The sequence below is a fragment of the Castor canadensis genome, chromosome 13, assembly GCF_047511655.1.
Source record: "Castor canadensis chromosome 13, mCasCan1.hap1v2, whole genome shotgun sequence".
NCBI lineage: Eukaryota > Metazoa > Chordata > Mammalia > Rodentia > Castoridae > Castor > Castor canadensis.
The window spans coordinates 91,043,005-91,064,979 of NC_133398.1; the positions used below are offsets into that span (position 1 = coordinate 91,043,005).

A 21,975-nucleotide genomic window follows, 5' to 3' on the forward strand; every position below is an offset into this window, starting at 1 on the left:
CCATTAAAACTATTATGATCACTCATTACCAGTCACAAAAATTGAATAAAAATTATAAGTTCAAGGTGAGGACAACTATAAAATATGTATGTGCATGAATAGAGTATAAACAGTAGACTTTAATTATTTATGAATTCTTTATTTGAAAATGTATCTGCTCCCTAAAATTTACTTGTAACCCCAAAATCTACACTTGGGGTGCTTTTGCCATCATTTACAATCATGTGCAGTGCTGTGAAAAGTTTGAGTTGTCTGACCTGCATATCTCCAATGAACACACAACATGGAGACGCTGCATCTTGTTTCAGCTTTCCTACATAATAAGCATCCTTTTCTGAAGACTGCTTAATACCATGATTTTCTTTGAATTTGTATGTCTTTTTTGGTTATTTTACTACTTAATGTGGTCTCCAAACATAGTATGGAAGTGCTGCCTTATGTTCCTAAGCCCCAAAAGACTGTAATGTGCCTTATGGAGAAAATGTGTGCACTAAACTTTGTTCAGGCATGAATTATATTCAGGCTGTTGGCCCTGAGTTCAATATTAATGAGTCCACAATGCACAGATACTCCTTGATTTACAATGGGGTTAGGTCCCAGCACACTGATCCTAAGGTGGAAATGTAGTAAGTCAAAAATGCATTCAATATACCTAAGTTACCAAACATCCTAGCTTTGCCTTATAGCACACTGTAGTATCAGCTGTTTCCTTTAGTGGTCACATGGCTGACCTGGAATTGTAGCTCGTTGTCACTGCCCAACATCTTAAGAGTATCCTACCACAAATTTCCAACCTGAGAAAAGATCCAAATTCAAAATATGAAGTATGGTTATTATTAAATGAGTATTGGGTTTTTTTTTTTTACTACTGAAGAAACTGTGAAATTGTAAGTCAAACGATCACAAATTAGGGACCATCTTATCTTCAATAAGATGCTTTTAAACAGAAAAATACATAAATAAGGCTAAGTGTTAATCAATTAACAAAAATGTGACCAGGGATTACAGGAACTTGACCCTGTATTTCCACTAGGACCAGGAGGTTCAGTGTTTGTGAATTCAGTATCTATAAAGACTTTAAACATTAACTACTGCAAATAATAAGACTCAACAGTGTATGCACACAGATGCATATATCTATAAGTATCTATATCTACATCTATCTACACACAAAATAACAAGAGAACAGTTTGTACAAATACACAAATATGCACTCATGTGGATTTCAGAATGATTTAATTTTCCTCTTAGAATTTAAAAAAAATGTTTTTATAACATTACTTCTATCATGAAAATGTTTTAAATGGACAAAAGCCAAAGAAACCCTACTGAATGATAACAGAGTTTGCTGGTTGTGTGTCTAGTTCTTTTGGAACCAGTGGCCTTAAAAATTATTTTTAAAGCACATTGGTCAAAATATGTCCTTCAAGGTTATTCTCTGGACAAACCACCTGATCTCTTAAACTTTTAGTTGGCTCTACTAAGTAAGGATAGTATCAGGCCTTCTAAGAATATGTAAATTACAATCTTGCAGTAAGTGTCCCAAGAAGATATTCTGGTTCTCTTAGGTTCTCAGCACTATGTTCTTTCAGAGTGTCTTAGCTGGTGCTATACAATGAATTATGTTCACCTAAATTCCTATGTGATGCCCTAACTCCTCATGTGACCATACAGCACATACAGCATCTAAGAAAGAGACTTTATTAAGTTAATGAGGTCATAGGGTAAAGGCCTGAACTAATAAAACTGATGTCCTTAAAAAACAGGAAAAAACATCAGCACTCACTCTTTGCTATTCAGGAACACAGTGAGGTGGTAGTCATCTGCAAGCCAGAAAAATCAGCCTCACTGAAACAGCCTAACTGTTAGTGTACCCTTATCTTAAACATAACTGTGAGAAAATAAATTTCTGTAGCTTACGCCACCCAGTCTATGGCACTTTGTATGGCAGCCTGAGATAATGTATTTGGTCCAGTTCCCTTGTGCCCTGGCTTCCCCCTCTATCCCCAGGACAGGATCTAAGCATGGAGTCATCACAGGCTGACTGCATTCTTCTACCGAAAAGCACAGCTCTTACCCAGTGGCCGTCTCCAGATAGCTACCCTTCCTGAGTTCAGGCAGCCACACCTTCTATTTGTCTCTTCAGACCAAGGTGACTATCCTTTGTGTTTTCCCTAAAATCTATCTAGACCTTTGTCAGTGGTCCTTTATCCAAATCTATTCTATCACATGATTTCAGTATATTGTATATTTCCTACAAAGACCCTGGCAAGATCAAATGGAATATGGGAATTTCTATAAAGATTATTTTAAAATTTGATGATAAATTCCGAATTTCATTGCACTGATAGAGACAGAGACCCAAGAACTACTAGTTAACTGGTAATTATAATATCCTCAAGGTCACTGGTCACTACAGAGCATGGACAGTGGCTGCTGTGTTGCTGGTACAACTTGGCTTTTGATGACAACACCAATATTGTCTGCTTAGAGCAAAACCTATTAATTTTACATTTCTTTCCCCATACTCTATGAACCAGACCTTCTGTAATTTCTGATTCCATTTTTATTTTTTGCCCTGTCTTTTCTCTATCTTGGTTACATTTGCTGAAAAGTGTTCATTGTTCTAAGGGTCAGGAAAAAGGGGCAGGGGGAGTGCTTGTTCAGAAGTGATTGCTTAGCAACCCATCTTCCTTATTTCAAGGACAGAGGCTATTTGCATTTGGGGAAAGAAGGAGAAAAAAACTTTATTTCTCATGAGTGCTGGGGTGAAAATGTCTTGCTGACCACTTCTCAAAGGAGCCTTCCCTCTTCTGAGAACTCCCACTGGGTGGCCTTCCTTTGCCTGAAGCCCTGGGTGTGCTCCCTTCAGGAAGGTGTCCCCTCCAAGGTGCTCCCAGAGCTTCCAGGGGCAGTGAGTGGCTCCTGGCACTACCACACTGCAGCCCCGGGCAGCACCAGGACAAGATTCGGAACATCCTGATCTCATTCAAGTGGGCATTTCTTTCCCACACTGTTCTTTTCTTTTGCAGCTTTTTTTCCTGGATATGTGCCATACCCAGGGGATGTCCAGGCTTGCTGCCCTTAACTCCCAAGCTGCCAGTGAGTTCCTTAAGCCTACTTAAAAAACGCTGAAGCCAGCAGAGACAAAGGAAGAGCAAGTGACATGAACTACCACTTGGATGTTCTCAGTTGACCTACAGGAGGTGAGAACCAAGGGAGGAGAGACTGCTGTCTCCATCACATGAGAAACTGAACTGGGTTAGTATGAAAAAGTCACTATTCCAAACTATAGAATTCTACCCCAAAACATGTCACCCTCCACCCCCTCAGTCTCCATGCTGGAATAATGATGATAGTTTTCTAGTAAGTGTGATACTGAGAGTGATAAGATTAGAGTTCTTCTTCCTTTATTCTTCAAAGTGGTAACGAACACTCTTGTACACTCTATGTAGCTACAAGTTGGGCAAGACCTTTAATCTTCTGCAGTAATAAATTACCACCTGTAAAACTGAGATCTCTGAAAATTACATTGACAATATTTCACTTACTTTAAATGCTGTCAGCTAACATAGGCATTTACCCTTGTGTTTGATTTATTGAAGACATCTCTTGATTGTATTTACATTGGCTCATACAAGAACTTTTTGTGCTGTGCTATTTTTTAAGAGGCAAGGTCCTGGTTATACACCAGAAATACCAATCTGAAACATGGCAGACATGTCTGTCACAAAGATATACTCAGGTGTCAAATACCTTTTCATTCCTTGGTCATTTTATGAATCTCTATACACACATACATCCAGAACAACAAAAACATCCATGAAGTTTTGCTTATAAGTAAAGTTAAAATAATATAAGGATATTTCTCTAGTAGGGAAAAGATGGAAGAAGATAATCTAATCCTCTTAAGTGTGAGGTCAGGAGATAAGGTGCATCCAAAAGAAAACTCTGAATGATTCATGGAAGCTGGTAATGAGAAGAAAATAAGTAAATTTTTTAAAATGCTACTAAGAAAATCTTTGCCATCTGCAGAACACAATTTTAGTTTTGTTTTCATTATTTTTTGCTAGCTTTGTAAATGCTTTAAGAATTTATCTTAAGTCTTCTCTGTGAAGAGTAGCTTTTTATTTAATTCAGTGGAACTGAAAATGGAGCTTAGCAGTTTAAAGTTAAAAGGACATTACAATCATCAGACCCCACAAACATTGTCCTCATTTTGCCATTAAGGCCTTCAAAATTGCAACCCTAGGAGACTCATGTTCACCCAGACCACATGTAGGTCACCTTGCTGGCACTTAAGGCACAGAAATCACTATCACACTTGGGGTTCATGTAACTATAAGTGGTTAGTTATTAACAATGGGAGTATTGTGCTCATTGGAAAATTCACATAGTTTCTAGTTTGAAAGGATTTGGGGGTAGAGCAAACCTAGAGTACAATGCACAGGCTGAAAGAGGCCACCATATTCCCATTGATTTCTCATACATTTCAGCAGGAGTATTTGAGGACACATGCAGGGTGTTCCTGAGCCACAAGAAAGACTGTTATGGTCAACTGTGTGCTCAGGTGAGTGTTCCCTCTGTGGCTAAGTTGTTGGGTTTTTCTGAAGAGTTTGGGGAACAGTGAGGCAGTCATCTGGCAAAAGATTGAATCAAATGTTCTCTGGGTTACCCTGCTCTGCTTACCATTTTCCCCTTTTTCTCTTAACTACTGCCACTTAATTACTCACAGTCAGTTGTGCTTCAAAGCCATGAACATTTTGGAATTCTCTGTGACAGAGAAACTTTTGGGCATGGTTCTTGAGCTACTTAAGTACTTATGTCATAATATAATAAGACACCAAGCTTCAAGCTGTTTAGAGTAGCCCATGCACATGTAATCAATGCCTTTGAAAGCTCTGATGAAGTTTGGCAAGTTTGAAAGAAGCAAGGAGAGTGTGGAATGAGGGATTATTGTAGAGGAGAGTTGGGACCATGGTTGATTCTAGAAGCAGAATATTTCATGTTTCCCTGTGAATAGAGGACCAATATCTGGCCGCATCTTTTCTATTTGGGCTAAAACAAATTTATAGAAATGAGAATATGGTAGCTTATTTTAATTGTCAAAATAAAACTCTTGGACTCTTTGAGTAATGAGTGTCTTTGAAAGTAATCTAAATCACAATAGTCTTGAAATATGATCCTCCAAATAATGAAAATAAAAGTGCATTGAACCAGTATGAATTTATTTCTAGAACTTCAAATTGGTAACATCTATGCATTATAAAATAAACCACAAAACACATTAAGGTTTTGCTATTGCCCAATGTGTTAAAATTGTATATACAACACATCTGAGCATGTTGGTTTTCATTAGTTTTATTGCTTATGATGCACTTAATATTTGTAGTTCCATTAACAACTATAAAATGCAGAAGTAGATGAAATCGAAATCAACTGCCTACAGAACCAATCCTTGAAGTCCTTCACAAAATGACCTAATTCCATGGAACACAATTTATAGAACACCAAGCCTGAGGGCTGGAAGAGCAGCTCAAGTAGTAGAGCGTATTCCTAACAAGCGTGAGGCCCTGAGTTCAAATCCCAGTACTGCCAAAAAAACAACAACAATAAAAAACACCGAGCCCTTTCTACATCATCATAGAAACTCCACACTTGGACACATCCCTTCAATGACAAAGAACACATCTCTTGGCAAGGCAGTCTGTATTACAGCTCTTCTTCTTAGGCAATTCCTATTTACATTGTACAAATATGTTCATGAGTCATCTGTGCAACAGCCATAATTCTGGTCCCTGGAACCACAACCCCTCATCTGTGTGGCAGAAGACAACTACTGTGTTCACATCCAGGTCTTCTTTTCTCTTGACCCAAAGTCCCCAGTTCCCTCAACTCTCCTGCTTCTAGCATGGTTCCAGATTTCTTGATCACCTCTTCTGAGTGCTTTCTTGTTTGTTAAAGCCACTTTTGAATACAGATGGCTTAAAATCATGTCTTAAACTTAACATGCATCCAACTGAACTCTTGGTCTCCTTCCAGCCCATTACAAAAACCAGGTCACAGAAGGATACAAGATTTCTCAGTAATATTGGTCAGAAACCTATTTCACACCCTTGATATCTTCTTCTGTTTTTTCCTTTCCATGCCAAAGCCATCTCTAGGTTCTGCAGTTTTGCCTCCAAAAGAGTTCCTTTACTTCATTCCATCTCCATTGTGATCATCTTTCTCCACCATATCACTAGCTCCCTCCTAAGCTTCTGAAAGAACTCCTTAGCCCATCTGCTTACAGCCACTGTGGCTACCCAAAGTTGCAAAACTGCACATCTTTTTCTCAGCTCTTAGAGGCAGCCCACTCCTTCTGTGATAAGGAAAAACCCAAGCACGACCAAGAAGGTGCTGTGTGACTTCCTCTTTTTCTCCTTTTCCACCTGGATTTTGTGGAGAACATTCACCACTTCCTTCACCATGCTCAGGTCCTTCCTACCCTTTGTTTCCTCTGCCCCAAAGCAACATTCTCCATCTTTTGATCTAGTTAGCTCAACTGGCAAAACCCAGTCTAAAGATGCTTTCCTTCATGTTTCCAGAGCTCCTGTACCAGGTCAGATTCCCTTATTCTAGTCTCTTGTGGCCCTCAGGATGTCTGCCTCATATCACTTATTACCATCCTTATTTGATATATATATTTGTGGGATTATTTGATAAATGGCTGGCTCTCCCACTGGATCATTACCTCCAGGAGCTAAAATGTTCATTTTTGTTCAGTTTTCTCCCTAATGCCCAGCATACAAGATACTCATGCTCAATAATTATTTGAGTAAATTAGCTACATAATTCCTGCTTTGATGCTCTCTGTTCCATCAAAATGATTGATCTCAAATCTAGGAAAGATAGAAAAAATATGGTAAAATTCCTTTCTAATGCAAAGTTTTAAAAGGATATATGAAGAGATGGATGAAGATTGACATAATTTTCAAAAGAGAGTGAAGTGGGATTATAGAAACAACTGATAATTAAACTTGACTTTTGTTCCAGATTGAATTTTCACACAAACCATGTAAAGATGGTTTGAGAGCATATAGGCTTTCAGTGATGACCAGGAGCAAGTATGGGTTCATCAAGATGAAGTCCTAGCCAGTGATCATCTACTTCCTTGCAGGTGAACTTGCTGAAGGGGATAAGCAATGGCCTTTGGCAAGAAGTATAAGAATTTCAACAGAGCTCTTGGCAAGGTTCCTTGCAGTATCTTTGAAAGGTAGAGAACAATGGACTGAACTCACAGCTAATCAGACACCAGTGTGTGTGCGTGCACATGCCTTCATTAACACTGCCCTGCCCAGTGCCGGTCTACTCTAATGTTATTGATTTCTAAGACATCCTCTTCTTGTGTTTATATACAGTATCATACATCATATACATACAATATAGCTGCCACATATAGTGCCCACTATGACATAGGCACTTCTTAAAGTGCACTCAACTCTTACAACATTTCTTTGAGAAAGTGTTATTATTGATGGCATTTAAAAGTTGGAGAACTAGGGTCTCAAGGGGTTAAGTAGCTTATTCAAGGTCACATAGTTAATAAGAGGCAGAGCTGGAATTTGAATTCTAAAAGTCTGGCTCCAGAGTATGCTCTTTATAGTGCTATGCTATCCCTACCTCTATGCATCTGATGTTCTAGAATGTTCTTAACCAATAGAATTTTATTGTACCTGCCTAATGAGCATTCATTCACTATTCCACAGCTCTCTACAGTAGGAATCCTTTACCTGTAATGCACAGACCCTAAACTATTTCACAGATTTGATACAGGGGGTTCTATAAACTTGAAGCGCATCTAATCTTCACTAACCCTTAACACAAATTTATCATTTCTTTTAATTATTACATAGGCACCAAACCACAGTAGTATTAGCAGAATCTATGAAGTTGTTATCTGTTGAAATCAGTTATTTTCAAGTCACATTATTGTTGTTGGTGATATCCCAAAACATCTTTTATGTTCATCACTTTGAAATTACAGTAGTTATTAGACCTGCTGCCAGATCTCATTATTTAATGTTTTCACAAATACAAAGATGTGTTACTATACCATATTTTAAACATTTTATAAATCTGCTCTAATGTAACCCTCTGCATTTTGTTTTATCCACTTAAAATGTTACTTGGGGCAAGCGTCCTCCGTCTTCCCAAGTTTTGCAGAGCAGAGTCCTGTCCCACGCTAAGCAAGCCCAGCTTGTTCTGCAATGTGTGTGGCTTATGCCATGACAGTTTCCATTTGTGACACATGATTCATGCTCAGGCAAATAATTCTGACTCAGAATGGCTGACAAAAGGTAAGCAAGTTCTGGACCAACCACAAAGAGACAGAGGAGGCCTATCACACACTGTTAACTGTGTTTTTAATGGTGGCAGCTAAAGTTGCTTTGAAGGACATAACAGAAGAAACCTGGAGTACAGATCAGCAGGCACTTAGGGATCCGAATGAGTTCTTTCATATTGCTGAAGACCTCACAAACATCACTCTAGCTCAAGAGTGTATGAAGAATGGCTGAAAAACACTGGTGGGGGCGTATGTCATAAATTCAAGAGCTATGAAAAGCAGGTATGTGTGATGAGCATATACATGCCCCAACAGCAGCACCTGGGATCATTCTCCAAGGACCTGCAGCCATGCCCACACCCCTGAGAAATCAGCCCTGGACTCAGTCATGCTTACCTGTGAGAACATCCCTTCCAGCATGGAAGGTGGAGCCCAGAGTCCATGGCAGGATTCTGCTTTGTCCCTGCTCATCCATGGCAATAATAGCACTGATTAAAAATTACATACAGAGACTGTGCACTTTCCATGGTGGCTTCATGACAGCACTAAGTAGAGAAAGACCAGAGTTCTTGACCATTTCACTAAGATGAAAAGTAAGGTTCAGCAGGGCACTTGTGGCTCATGCCTAGTTACTTGGGAGGCTGAGATTGGGAGGATCAGGTTAGAGGCCAGCCCAGGCAAATAGTTCACCAGACCCCCATCTCCAAAACAACCACAGAAAAATGGACTGGAGGTATGATTCAAGCGATAGAGTGCCTGCTTTGCAAGTGTGAAGCCCTTGCAAAGTGTAAACTCAGTCCCACAAAAAAATGAGTAAGGTTCAGAGAAGATGAATAAGTTGATCAAAGTCACACCGCATACATACTACCAGTGAAAACTGACCCAGCTCTATTGTCTGTGAGCCTATGTTCCTTGACATATTAGTTAGAATTAGAAATGACCAAAATCTGGAGAACTACAAGGTTGGATGGAAGATAAGGATTCTGTCCTGAAAGCAAAGGGTCAGACTGTTCCTGAAGCCCCTTTCCAACCTAAAAAGTGGTGGTTGGGCTGCACATGATGGTGAACACTGGTAATCCCAACTACTCAGCAGGTGGCAGTGGGAGGACAGAGAGTTTGAGGCCAGCCCAGGTGAAGCATGAGACCCTATCTGAAAAAAGAAAATCTAAAAGCAAAAGGATCAGAAGTGTAGCTCAAGTGGTAGCACACTTGCCTCACAAGCACAAGGCCCTGAGTTCAATTTCTAGTTCTGCCCCCTAAAATAAATAAAAGGTGATAGTTCTGATATTTAAAGTATCCCTTTTCCTCCTCCAACCAATAAAAATGTGTAGCTTTGTTCTACACTGTCCCAGATGGGCCTTTATGACCACAGAGGACAGAACTGTGAGGATACCAAGGCAACCCTGTCTATTTCCCAGTGAGAAGAAGGGCTGAGCTGAGAGCACGGAAAAGCCAAACAAAGGAAGCTTTGCAAACAGGGGTTCGATGCCGGCTCTGCATCAGGAATAAGCCATGGCCTCTCAGGAAAGAGCCTCTACCTCTCTGAACGTGATTTTTTAAAAATCTGTATTACCGAGAGGTGGTTCGGCTGAGTACACGTCAAGCTGGGATATAAAAGGAAGCCAAGTACCTTAGTCTTCCTTACAAGACCCAGCATCAGCACTCTAAGGAATTCACGGGAGTTTTCAGCTCACAACTGTTTTCTACAATGATGTCTAGTGAATTTTCCAGAAAAAACCCACTACTTGCCTGAGGAGAGCTAGGAGAATGTAAGTGGCTGCAGGATGTAAGCTGAGAGCACTGCTGTGGGACTTGTCTCGCCTACAGTTTCACCTTGGAGTAGATGCTCCTCTGTGCCCTTCACAGGGGGCACAACGGCCTCTATTACCCTTTCAAAACCAGCCTCCAGTCCTGCTCGGCCTCTGCGTATCCCCGTCATCAGGAACATGTGAATGAACCGATTTATCTCCAGGGCTCAGGGCGTGGGCCACTGAGCCAGGCTCAGCCGTCAAAGGAGCCCAACGTCATGTTCTCCGCCCCCTTATGAGAAAGCTGCTGCTGTCGCAGCGCGGTGAGGGAGGCAGCCTGGAAGTACCATGTAGGGAAGAAGCTGTTCCATTTCAGTGTTAGGATTCTAAAATAGCTGCTAATAAAAAGCCTTCATACTGTGACACTTCAATAGACACCCACAAGGATACCTTGACAAGCTGTTTGACTCTTCACAAGCCTTTTCTTATGTTTCCTGAGCAAGGCCCCCCAGTCACCCACACATGCAGTGACAGAGAAGACCAGCAGGGGTCTGCCTAGACCTGCCAGGCGCGGGAGCTCTGGCTCCTGCAGGGAGGGAGGACCGATGGAGGCATAGGAGTGTCTTACACAGAAATCTATTGGCTTCCCCATCTCACTGGGTAGGTTCCCACGGTTAGTCACATATCTGAATAATTTGGAACATCGCCGCCTCACCTTAAGAGGTACCAATTTCAGCATCTTGGTGGAGAGGTGGGGATTTGGAGGAAAATTGGAAATTTGTATTTCGAATAAACTTTTTAGATGAGTCTAATGTATAAGACCCTTATAGTGATTCTTCTCAGACATTAGGTAACAACATAACCTGATCTCATCTATGCTAAGATTCAGGTGGCAATGTTACAACTGGTCTTATTGATCAAGCTCCAAAAATACAATAGGTTCTGTTACAAACTCTCTCAAACATAACCTTTTACTTTTCCGGTGGCTATGGTATCATCACAATACAAGGATTTTTAGGACTTCTAAAGAGAAAGAGCTTTTGAATTTTAGCCATAGCACTTAACCATATTCTCTCTTTACCATCAGAGCCCAGGTCCATTGAACCATGGCATTTCCAAATGAACCCAAATCTATTTCTTACACACGATTGTGAATGAAATGCTATTTGGGGATGAGAAGTAGACTCATTCTCTAAGTAAGTATTGTTCAAGACATCCTGAGCATGGAGAAACAGAATAAAAGAGACATTGAAAGGTGGTAAATGTCTGTGTACAAGCCACCGCCAGAACAGCAGGCCACATGTGAGACATTATCTCAAGGTCATGTCTCATGAGAAATTTTGTTTGATAGTTCTTTTAGTGTAGCCTATTTGGGATTCACTTTATTTGGAAAGTAGGATTCCAGAAATTTGAAATAACTACCTGAGGACAGAACTTTAAGAGAGTTAGGGAGAGTTAAGAAGATGAAGGTGAGTCTCAGAGGGACTTAGGAACAATTCCCATCCTGAGGACTCAGTACATTGATGGCATCTTTATTTTGAAAGACTGCCAAGAAGAATGTTACGCAATCTTTCTTGGAAGCTACTTTAGGTCTAGGACTGTGCGAGGCATTGGCATTTTAATGGAGATTCAATGAGAACTAAGGCATTCTGCCCAAGAAGCACTGCAACAAGGTCTTCAGATTTAACTCCAGTCATGTGGAATAATCTTTTTCTTTTTTCTTTCTTTCTTTCTATTTTTTTCTTTTGTGGTACTGGAATTTGAAATCAGAGCCTTGCACTTGATAGGCAAGTACTCTTCCACTTAAGCTATGTCCCCAGCTCCTTTTGGATTTACTTAGTTTTCAGATAAGATCTTGTGCCTTTTCCCCAGGGCTGATCCTTCTACCTAAGTCTCTTGTATAGCTGGGGTTACATATGTGCAACACCACTGTTCCCAGCTTATTTGTTGAGAAAGGATCTTGCTAACTTTTTGCTTAGTCTGGCCTCGAACCACAATCCCCCGATCTCTGCCTCCCAAGTAGCTGGGATTACAGGTGTGAGCAACAGTGCTAGGCCATTGCTAACTTCTTCCCCAGGCTAGTCTCAAACCATGATCCTCCCAATCTGGAATTACAAGTGTGAGCCACCATGCTTAGCTTTGGAAGACACTTTAAGGTTAACAGCACACCTACCTGATATTCTTCTTCCTTTAAGACTCAGGTCAAATCCATTTTTTTTCCATTGAACTTTGCAGATTTCATCCCACATCTCCTCACTGATCAATTTACTCTCTATAGCATGCATCACAGTGCCTGGCATCAGAGTGATTCATTTTTGTGTTTTCTCCCCAGGAGATCTATGCTTTTCTTCAGAGAACAGAACATGTCTTACTCAATAACTGCATATTGAAGAGGCATGTTAGGAACTATGTATGCAACACCTTCTAGGATAAATCTAGGCTTTTCATCCATCCAGGGTGTTCCAACCCTGACCACAGAGCAAAAACTTGGGGAGAATGTGAGAAATGTGGAGCACTATCAATATTCTGCCTCCACTTTTTTCCCAGTGCCACCTTGAACCAATTCACACTTTCAGCCTGAGTAATCTCTCAGAGGCAACAAGTAGGCTAAGATCATTTCCTCTTGCTCAGTACTCACTAGAGATGGAGAAAACCTACTCTCCTACTTAAGTAATAATCTTGTGTAGGCAGGAAAACTTTAATTGTAGAAGTATTATGTAAATGTAAGTTATTTAATTTAAAAGAGAAAAAAACCTTCACAGGAAGTAGGTGTTTTAAAGATGAGAGAATTTGCTTCTCTTTACTGTAGATTGTCGGTGGCTCACTGGTAGGTTTTTGAAATGACATATTCATCACCGACAGAGGTGGCAACTGCCTTCTGCTTCTAGGAATGATGAAACAACAGAGAAGAGATTGATCCCATTCCCAAACTGCCCAAAATGGATTCATATATAAACTGCTTTCACAACACTAGAGAAAGGTAATGAAAGACAGTGATCCCCAAGAGACAAGAAGCAAACATGGTGAGTCATGTGATTGCCCAAGCTTAATTTATGGAAAGAGACTGAAAGGGGGTCATGAGTTGATCCAAGCAAGCTCCTTGTTGACCTTGATTATCAACTTGGTTCACACCTCTGGTTTGTCTGTGGGGTCATTTCCAGAAGAAATTAACTAAGGGTAAAGATCCTTACTGAATGTGGGCTGCACCATTCCACAGGCTGTGGACTCAGATGGAATGAAACAGCTAAAAGGAGAAAGCCAGAGTGCATGCATTTTCTCTTTCTGCTTCTGGCCACCAGTTGCTCTGCTCTACCAGGTTTCTACCCACCATCGTGGACTGAAATATCTGGAACTGTGAACCAAAATAAATCCTTCCTCCTTGAAATTGTTTATGACTAGGATTTGGTCACAGCAATGAAAAAAACTGACTAACACACATCATCAATTGAGAAGATAGAGCTGAGAGTCTAGAGAGATCAAGGTGAATAGAGTTGAAAAGACAGAATGCCAGAGAAGAGAGATCTGCACACAAAGAACACTGAAGATCTGCAGAGTATGCCCTTGAAGGCTGAGCTGAATGCTAATCAGTTCCTGTACATGAGGACACTACCCAAAGACTGGAAGAAACAATGCCTGGTGCTCACACAGGACTAGGAATCATGCTAGATCCCGTGGAGCAGATCCCTGGGGCATGGCATAGGGTACACAGGAGGGGATTATCAGCTATAAAGTCAGCATTGCCCTGGCCCTGCCTAATAGATCTCAACAGCAATACATAAAAGGATCAAATCATTCTCATGAAATATAACTATATTTTGAGCAAAGCTCCAAAATATTTATAAGAATATAAAAATATCCAGCATCTGATAAGGCAAAGACACAATATCTGCCATCCAATCTAAAATGATCATGTATACAAAGGAACAGAAAACATGACCCATAATGAGAAGAAGACCCAAATTAACTGAAAGTGATCCAGAACTGTCACAGGTGATAGAATTATAGTCAAATAGACTGAAATATTTATTATGACTATTTTCTACATGCTTAAAAAGTTAGATAGAGACATGGAAGATGTAAGAAAAGACTCACATAGAACTCACAGAATGAAAAAACAAGGGGTGTATTGAAAAACATGCTGAATAGGAATAATGCAATATTAGACATCAGTGGAGAAAAGATTACTTAAATTGAAGGTATAACAATGGAAACCTTGTGAAATGAAACAGAAAAAGCAGGTCCAAAAATATGAAAAGAGCTCAGTGAGCCACGTGACAGCATCGGGTGGCTTGATACTTTGAAAGTAGAGTCCCTTGGTGGAAGGAAGAGAAGAAATAATTGAAAACTTTTTTTCTAAACTGATGAGACCTGTAAGTCCACAAATTCAAGAAACCCAACCCACTCAACTGTAGGAAGTATGAATGAAACTACAGCAAGCATATCATAATTAAATTGCCCAGGACTAGTAGTAAAGAATCTTAAGAGGAAAAAAAAAGAAGCATTATCTATAAAAACAAAGATTTCTCACTGAAAAATTCCAGTTCTTCTGTTTCTTTTTTTTTTAACCAGTGATTATGTATCACTTCAATTTATTGTTCTCAAGATCATTTAAAGGCAAGAACTCATTGCAAACAAAGAAATGAAGGTTATCATGGCACATAAGGTCAATATGACAGGCAATTTTCTTACTTACCTCAAATCCATTCATTTCTTTTGGCCCTATAATCGAATCAGTTTTATTTTAGGTTTTAGGTAATAAGGCATTGATCTTTGGTGAATTCAGCCCTTAGTATTAACCCAGCTCTGGCAATTGAGATATAAAAAAAAGACTTTAAAGAGGGAATGTTCTGGGAAAGATTATTTTCTGATGGAAAAAGGGTATGCAGGGACAATCTACTTGCTCCCTGTAGCAGCCTTGCCTTCTTCCTCTTCCAATTCCAATTTTGGTGTTTGGAGTTGCTGCAGCTATCTTGCAGCCAGGAGTAAAAGACCAAGAAATTCTGCATGTCGGTCCATAATTCCAAGATTAGAAGGTCTCTGAACTAATTGGAAACTGCCCACCTGCAAACTTCTTGTCACATAAGCAAAACAACTCTCTTTCTGGTTAGCCACACTTAGTACCATATTGCTACTGTTAGCTAAATGCACTCCAAACTGCTATGATCATAAGGCTAGAAAAGGGAATTTCGAGATTAGAACTTTTGTCTTCAGGATCCAAATTTGATGTCCTTTCCCTTATTCCCCTGCTAACTTTTCCTTGTTAACAAGTGGCTCTGGACTGAGTGATGCAAAAGCATGGAATATCGCAGGCATGAGAAATCTCTGGCCTCACTGCTTCAAAAATAGGATACAGGGAGAGAAATCACCTGCTGAAGATTGTGACGAGTCCAAGTTCCTGGGTGGTGCCCACTCTTCCTGGTAGGTACACCTTGAACCATACTTAATTTTTGCATGTAGCATGTCTATGTACTTACAAAATAAAAATCTCAGAAGACCAAAAAGTAAAGGAAATTTACCCCACTCCTGCTAACTTGTCACTAGATGGGGGGGAATGGATGGGATGGAGTACTAGAAAGTTCTTTTCCAGGATAGCTCTACCATGCTGTTTTCTGGAATTTTCTACAGCTCTTATTAATAGGGCACAGACACCATAAGAGATGAAAGGTTCTGAGGAGTTTGAAGCCAGGAAAATGACTGCTTACCTTATGACCCTGGGTCTCTTTTACTGAAGTATAGACCCAGTTTAAGAGATGCTGCTCTAAGAGGCAAATCAAGTAGGCACAGGGCCAGAGCTGATGGCCTCTGTTAGGAGGATCTATTTTCATGGATCAGATGAAGTATCAGAATGCATTCTGATATGCCATTTCCTAGTGTAAAAACTCTCACTAGCTTTGTGCTGCCAAAAGAATGAAGTTCAAAGTCACTGGCATGGCCAAGATGCCCGTGTGAAATCTGGCAACAGCCAACACAGCCCCAGGTGCATGGGGAATGAGTACCCACCCATTCTCTGACCACACACCAATGTTTATCCTAATATCTCCCTTTATATGCTATTTTATATGCCTTCCTCTCTCTCCTAATCCTTCTTGTTAAGTAGGACAATTTTTGGTTTACATTTTAAATAGCCCCTCAAATATCATGTTTAGGTAAACACTACTCTGCTTTCCTCTTTGAGGTTCCAGCATTTACAACATTGTGTTGAAATGTCCGAGAAGAGCCCATGTGCCTTCTTCCCTCTATCTACATGACTTTTGTGTCTAGTATAGCATCAGGCACATAGAAGCTGTCCCACGCACGTGTTGAATAGTGAATGAATAAATGAATGAATGGATGAAAGGACTCTTGAACCCTATTGCAACTCCAAAGGACATGTAAAAGGTTATTAGGAAAGGTTGAATACAAATTAAACCAATTTAGAATTTTGAAGCAATTTATGCAAGTTCAGTTTAATATAGAATGAGTCTGAACTCAATGTTCTGATTTCTCCCTGGCAGACAGGTTCCTCTGAGCTGTTCTCTCTCTAAGTGTTCATAGAGTCATAGATTGAAGATGATTTCATAAAATTAACAATCTCTTATGTTTCTGAGGCCACTTTGGTCAAAAGAGCCCAGAGATAAAGGCTTATCATTGTTCATGTGGAAGCTAAGAATCATTATATAACTATTATATAGGGGCAGAAAAAAATATGGAAATAATATATGCAAATGAGAATTAATAACGCAAAGGACATATCTCTTACAGGAAGGGATTGAGTTGCTCCTAAAAATGAACATTATGTCTGGTTTCAAGTGTTCTAAACATAGTATACCAGAAGTTTTTCTACTAATAGTGATCAATGGAAGTAAAATTTTAGTCCTTGTCTCTTTACTGCAAAGAGATAAGTGTATCTCTAAATGCCTAGCTTTACTTCCTGAGGCTCATGCTTCCTGAGCATCTTCTGAATGCATCTGTAGGGTAAAACATACTAACTTGTTCAACAATTACATACTGACCACCATGCACCATGCCAGTTTGTGTGGACATTAGTGAGGGGAAAATAGAAATGAACTAATTTGATTGGTGCAAGATGCTCTACCCTGTAATTCCTGTTCGAATGAGGGAATCCCAGATTTGTGAGCAATTATTCTTGTAGGAAGCAAGAGAGGAGGTGAAACTGGAATTGGCTCTTATGCTGTTCCTTATAGAAGGAGTATCATTGGTATATTGTATAAGAAGACACTAAAATATTTTTGGAATGAGTTTATCTGTGTATATACCTACCTGTCTATTTAGCAATGTTCACATTACAAAAAACAGTTCTTCAAACTAAACACATTATTTTTAAAAACCAAGGTATGAAAGTTAACTCTTGGTTATTTTTATCTGTTTGTCCAGTTCTTAAACTATCTAAATCTCTCCGCTTTTTGTGATCAGGACTTTATTTTCTATTTCATCAACTTTCTTACTCCAGGGTAGACAGGGTAAAGAAAAAGATGCTGAGGTTCAAATCAGTTTATTGCCTACTTGTTATATCAGTTGTTTTTAAATCCAACATCTCTCTCTCTCTCTCTCTCTCTCTCTCTCTCTCTCTCTCTCTGTCTTTCTCTCTCTCTCGATAATAATCTGGTATTGAGCACCCACCAATTTCTTAGACTTTGTTGATATCATTATAACACTTAGGATTCTGAATATAAGTTGCTTAGACAACTTATATTCATTTGCTTCTTAACATGCCTATAATACATCAACTTACCTATTCTGCTCCCTTTTCTCTTTTTCTTAAGTGAAAGATGAATTGAAGGATAGGATTTCTTATCACCTCAAAATAAAGCTAAAGCAAGACTTAAACATTAGGATTTCATACGTTTGGAGCTCTCTACTCACCAACAGATCACAATTATTTTAAGCACATGTTGGACCCAAGCACAGAAAACCACCAAAGTTTCCTATAAAAAAATTCAATGGCTCCACAGGAGCAGAGTAATGACCAAGTAAACTAAGATCCTAGGTTTTCAACAAGCAGGATGTAACAGAAATCTGGATCAGATGTTTCCTAAATGTCAGGTTTTGCTAGTAGAAGAAAAGAATAAAAAAATAGAAGAGTGGTACTGCGGAGCTGCTAATTAAAACAATTCAGAGAACATAAATGCTAGAGTAATTTTGGACCGCCATGTAGGGGCTGGTTTCAATGCAAATGTAGCGTTCTGATTCCTCCCTTCGCTGGGAGGGTATAATTAACTCAGCTGCAACAGGGTGGAAGCCTTGAAGCTGCTTCCTGGCGCTGCCATCTCCTTTTCGAGAAACAGCTGCCACCAGATACTCCCACCACAGATTGCACAGAGATTTGGCCACCACATAAGGCTGTTCACAAGCCACCAGGAGCAGAAGACTCAGGCTTCTAGTGGTATTGTTTTGTTTTGTTTTGTTTTTTTCCTTAAAGATAAGTTAACTCAGTTGAGTTGACTCATTCCTGATCACCATCCTTCCATATAAGATAGCCTAGGCTAACACAAAACCCTTTTATCACTGTGACAGAAAGGACTTTTGACATTGGTGATGACAGCCCACATTCGCTGTAGTGACTCCTCACCTTGGAGTTTGATGCAGGCTGTTGGAGAAGATAAGAAGAAAAGAATGAAGAGAAACTTACTCAAGGTGTTGGCCAATGAGAAACCTGAAACCAACCTTCTGCTATGGTGACATAGAAGAGCAAGAGATACCACGATGAGGATGGGTTTAAAACTAAACTGAAGTGATCCTTCAGGAGGATAATTCATGTGAAAGTAAGAGTGCTCTGGGATATAGCCACTGCAGGTGCACTGGAGTTTTACAAAACCTAGCAATACCTTTTGCTTGCTCATTTGACAAGCTCAGCAGAATGGTGAGTCAATTGCTTATCAGTGGTACCCACTGATATGCAATTTTAATAAGAAAAATATCCCCAGAACCAGTTCTGTGATGATAAATACTTTATGAAACCAAAAGTTGGACTATCATTTTGAAATTTTAGAGAAGGCAAAATAAAATTCTCAATTTCTTCATTTTCCTAGGATACTATCCAATGGTCAGATCTTCCATCCATCACCTAATTCCCTACCCTTTCCTGTCCATTCTTACCTATAGCAAGGCCAATGTAAGGCTGGTTCTTTTCTCTCATTCTTAGTGAGGAAAACAAACAAACAAACAAAAAAATCACAAACCTTTAACTAAGTCATAGCCATAAGGTAAGGAGAATGAAATTAATGTGACATCCAAAACACATTTGTTATTGACTGGGATAGTTCCAAGAACATTTAATAAATAAAGGGACTAGGAATCATTATTTCCTTCAATCAACTTGTCAGGAAGTACTTTGGAATCTTGTCACCTAAGTGGGGGATTTTCTTAATAAATGATAATAAGTATGGCAGATGGCAAATGCCAGTGTTTTTATAATGAATAAATGACCAAGATTAACTTCTTATGATCAAAGTGATGGCCACTATTTTGCTATCATTTTATTTTTCAAAATTTTTTTTCTTTTTTGAGATATAATTCACATACCATGATATTTACCCCCTTAAAGTACACAATTCAGTGGGTTTTCTTTAAAGTATATTCACAATATTGTGCAACTGTTACCATTATATAATTCTAAAACATTGTTATCACCCCAAAAAGAATCCTGGTACTCAAGAGTAGTGACTTGTCAAACTCCCTTCCACCCAGCCTCTGGAACACTAACCAACTTCAAGTGTCCATATATCTTCCTATTCTGGAAAAACTAAATGGAATCACACAATATGTGGCTTTTTGTGTCTAGCTTTCTTCTCTTAGCATACTGTTTTTATCCATGTGACATCATGAATTGGTACTCCATTCCTTTGTATTGCTAAATAATATTCCATTGCACGTATTACCACATTGTTTATCCATTTATCAGTTGATGGACATCTAATTTGTTTATATTCTTTAAGTATTATAAATAGTACTTCTATAAACATTTGTGTACATGCTCTTGTGTAAACATATCTCAATTCTTTTGGATATATTCCTAGGAGCAGAATTGCTGGGTTCTATGGTGACTCTATATTGAACATTTTGAGGAACTACTGAACTGTTTTCCAAAACAGCTGCATAGTTTCACATTCCCACCAGCACTGAAAGAGCTGGAGCATCTAAGCTCCAGTTTGAACACTGAGGTTAAGACTGTTAATCTCATGTCTCCTGCAGATATATCATGTGAATCCTCTTCAATTTGGCATCCATTCCTTTTTGCCACACAAAAATGTGTGGAGAAAGCTATCAAAGTGACAAAGGAAAAACCCACAAAACAATCTGCAGAAGAATATTGAGCAAGGCAATGGATTCATTGTCTTAGACCAATTGTAGCAAGTTGACTTGCAGGAAACATACTGACAAGGCATCTCCTCAAAAACAAATAATTTGGAAAAGATAAAAAAAAAAAACCAGAGGCTGTCTTCACCAGCACCACCTTTTTAGGAGAAGGCATTCAAGTTCCAGATTTTATCCCCGTAGGCTATAGCCACCCAGCACACTACAACTTCTGCCTGTTTCCTTCCTCTGCCCCTTGAAAGTTAAGCAACACAAACAGGAATATAAAATGGAGAGTATGAAGTAGAAGAAAATCACCCCAAACCTTTGCTCTAATTAACATGGCTTCAAGGTTTCCAGAAATGTCCTCTTTCTCTCAAACCCAATTTCCAACATCTCAGTTAACAAATATGACATACCTGGGGGGAAAATTCCAAGTAATTGGTGGATTTGAATCTCTACCTGTAACTCCACTGTCAGTGATTTTAGCTTTGGGACCACTAAGCACTTGTGAACAATGCAGGAGCAGACTGAATAGAACGGTCTATAGTCTGCTTTCAACCAACAGGGTCTGCAAGGGAACTACTTCCCAGGTCTAGTGGACTATTGTTTATGTGAACAAGTTCAATCTCCGTTCCATTCTCAAAATCTCCAGGTAAATTTTCACAGAATCTAACCTAAGTCCTACACTCCTTTAACCTCATGCCCCCTTCCCCAACCCAGTGCCCCAGAACCTTTGAGCTTCCCTGGAAAATCTCCTGGAGATGTTACCTGCCACTCTGGAGAGTCATGGACAGAACAATGTATATGTTGAACGATCTTACTCCAGCCCAGAACACAACTGTATTTGGAGATGGGATTTTAAAGAGGTGATTATGTAAAAAGGGGGTGGGCTCTAGTCCAATCTGATCAATGTCCTTACAGGAAGAGGAAATTAAGATATAAAGAGGGAAATCTTGGACTCATGCACATATAGGTAGGGAGGACGCAGAAAGAAGGCAGCCACCTGCAATCCAAGAAGAAAGGCCTCAGAAGAAATCAAACCTGTTACCACCTCGATCTTGGATGTCCAGCCTCCAGAACTTTGAGGAACAAATTTCTGTCAAATTCTCTAATTTGTGATGTTTTGTTATGCCAGCCCCGGCAAACGAACATGATGGGAAAAAGGGTCTCCTTGTTGGGGTAGCTACTCACCCTGTAGTAGTCAGTGCTGTACACGTCCCGGGACATCCCAAAGTCCCCAATCTTCACCAGCAGGTTTTCTCCAACTAAGCAGTTCCGGGTGGCCAGGTCGCGGTGCACGAAGTGCTGGGACGCCAGGTAGACCATGCCTGCGGCGATCTGCTGCGCGATGTGCAGCATCTGCGACTGGGTCAGCTCCGTAGGCGGGTTGCCCTCGGCCATCAGCACCGCGTCAGGCCCATGTGCCCTGGGGAAGGACAAGGAGGGCGCTGGAGCCTCGGCTCTTTGATTAGGGGAAGGGGGCGCTTTTCCCCTCTACCCCTCTCCATCACCCCCACTCCACCCCACCCCCGCCAGCTGCTGGTGCTAAAAAGACGCTGGGCAGAGAAAGATGCTTTGCATTAGCCACAGTTTGACCTCTAAAGC

The 21,975-nt window shown here is 40.0% G+C and overlaps 1 protein-coding gene across 7 annotated transcripts in view; it reads right to left on the minus strand.

Annotated features, from left to right (window-relative positions):
- Ntrk2 (neurotrophic receptor tyrosine kinase 2) overlaps positions 1-21,975 on the minus strand; it is a 333,650-nt gene that overhangs the window by 42,742 nt on the left and 268,933 nt on the right. For all 7 annotated transcript variants that reach the window (XM_074052265.1, XM_074052264.1, XM_020153400.2 and 4 more), the window contains one exon: positions 21,562-21,796. In XM_074052265.1, the coding sequence (XP_073908366.1) occupies positions 21,562-21,796 (235 nt within the window). The remainder of the gene's footprint in view (positions 1-21,561; positions 21,797-21,975) is intronic.